This window comes from Mauremys mutica, chromosome 10 (assembly GCF_020497125.1).
Source record: "Mauremys mutica isolate MM-2020 ecotype Southern chromosome 10, ASM2049712v1, whole genome shotgun sequence".
Lineage (NCBI taxonomy): Eukaryota > Metazoa > Chordata > Testudines > Geoemydidae > Mauremys > Mauremys mutica.
The window spans coordinates 36,503,019-36,504,764 of NC_059081.1; the positions used below are offsets into that span (position 1 = coordinate 36,503,019).

A 1,746-nucleotide genomic window follows, 5' to 3' on the forward strand; every position below is an offset into this window, starting at 1 on the left:
TTTTTCTCATATTTTTCAGAGATAAATGAAAATTTCAAGAAATAGAAGCTGCTACTATACAAAGAAAGAAAGAAAAAAAGTATCTTCAGGGTTAATATCCTCCATCTGAGATCCATGAACAATTACACAGTTATTTTTCTATATCGAACTTTAAGGTTTGTTAATAATATGCTGCCTTTGCGGGACACAGAGATGCTAATGGTAAGAAGGCTATTTATTCACTATACTGAATAGAGGAGCTACAGAAACAATGGCTTCAAAGGTCTCATGTTTATATGTTCTGACAGTAGTTTGTTGGGCAAGTGCTCTTTGGTATTTAAGTATAACTCGTCCTACTTCTTCCTACACTGGCCACAGACACTTCAATACCATATCGATAGCCAGGAAAAATGTCTCTTTTGGTAATATAAGAACTCGACCTATAAATCCACATTCATTTGATTTCCTTATAAATGAGCCTAATAAGTGTGAGAAGAGTATCCCTTTCCTAGTCATTTTGATCAGCACGACTCACAAAGAATTTGATGCAAGACAAGCAATTCGAGAGACTTGGGGAGACGAAAACAACTTTAAAGGCATTAAAATTGCCACTCTCTTCCTTCTTGGGAAGAATGCAGATCCTGTATTAAATCAGATGGTAGAGCAAGAAAGTCAAATTTTTCACGACATTATTGTTGAGGACTTCATTGACTCTTATCATAACCTTACTCTTAAAACGTTAATGGGTATGAGGTGGGTGGCCACATTTTGTTCAAAAGCAAAGTATGTTATGAAGACAGACAGTGATATTTTTGTAAATATGGATAACCTTATTTATAAACTGCTCAAACCCAATACCAAGCCAAGGAGAAGGTACTTTACTGGTTATGTCATCAATGGAGGACCAATAAGGGATGTCCGCAGTAAATGGTACATGCCCAGAGATTTGTACCCTGACAGCAATTATCCACCATTCTGTTCAGGCACTGGCTACATTTTTTCAGCTGATGTAGCAGAACTGATTTACAAAACCTCCCTCCATACCAGACTTCTTCATCTGGAAGATGTGTACGTGGGACTCTGTCTTCGGAAGCTTGGCATTCACCCTTTCCAAAACAGTGGCTTCAATCACTGGAAGATGGCCTACAGCTTGTGTAGATATCGCAGAGTGATCACAGTGCATCAGATAACTCCAGAAGAAATGCACAGAATTTGGAATGACATGTCAAGCAAGAAGCATCTCAGATGTTAAGATTTTCACAGATGTAAATACTTTTTTTATTATTTGGCCAGAAAGGAATTGGATAATTTATAGGAAAATTAACTTTGAGGAGGGTTTTAATAACTGATTTTGCATTCTTCTCTTGAGTCCTGGTTTGCACTCTTCAGACTCTATTCATAAAAGACATTACGCAACGTAAAGGGGCCATAGTCAAATCTCAGAGTCATTGCTCCCTATAACAACATTTTAAAAAATCAGCTCTTGCACCTGTATGCATAAGAACAGTAGTAGCTAACCAGAGCTGCATAACAGAGCCCATAAATCTGAGATGAGAGTCTGGCCCTAAAAAATGAAGAATCATGTTAACATCTTTATCTCATCCTCACAAGCTATAAGTGTCTTTTTTAGGGCTCTATTCATAAATATACACACAAATATAAAAAAAAATTAAGTGTGTGTATTTACAGCTTGAGTGCTATCTTTGCACTGATTTTATACACCTGTATTGGCATGTACATTTTACTGTACAGTATGTGCAGTTTAAA

General features: G+C 36.7%; 1 protein-coding gene across 1 annotated transcript; it reads left to right on the forward strand.

Moving 5' to 3' along the window:
* The first annotated feature begins 250 nt into the window (after positions 1-250).
* Positions 251-1,231, forward strand: B3GALT1 (beta-1,3-galactosyltransferase 1). Its single transcript, XM_044978546.1, has one exon. It carries the CDS (start codon positions 251-253, stop codon positions 1,229-1,231), a length of 981 nt encoding a protein of 326 aa, XP_044834481.1.
* The last annotated feature ends 515 nt before the right edge of the window (positions 1,232-1,746 follow it).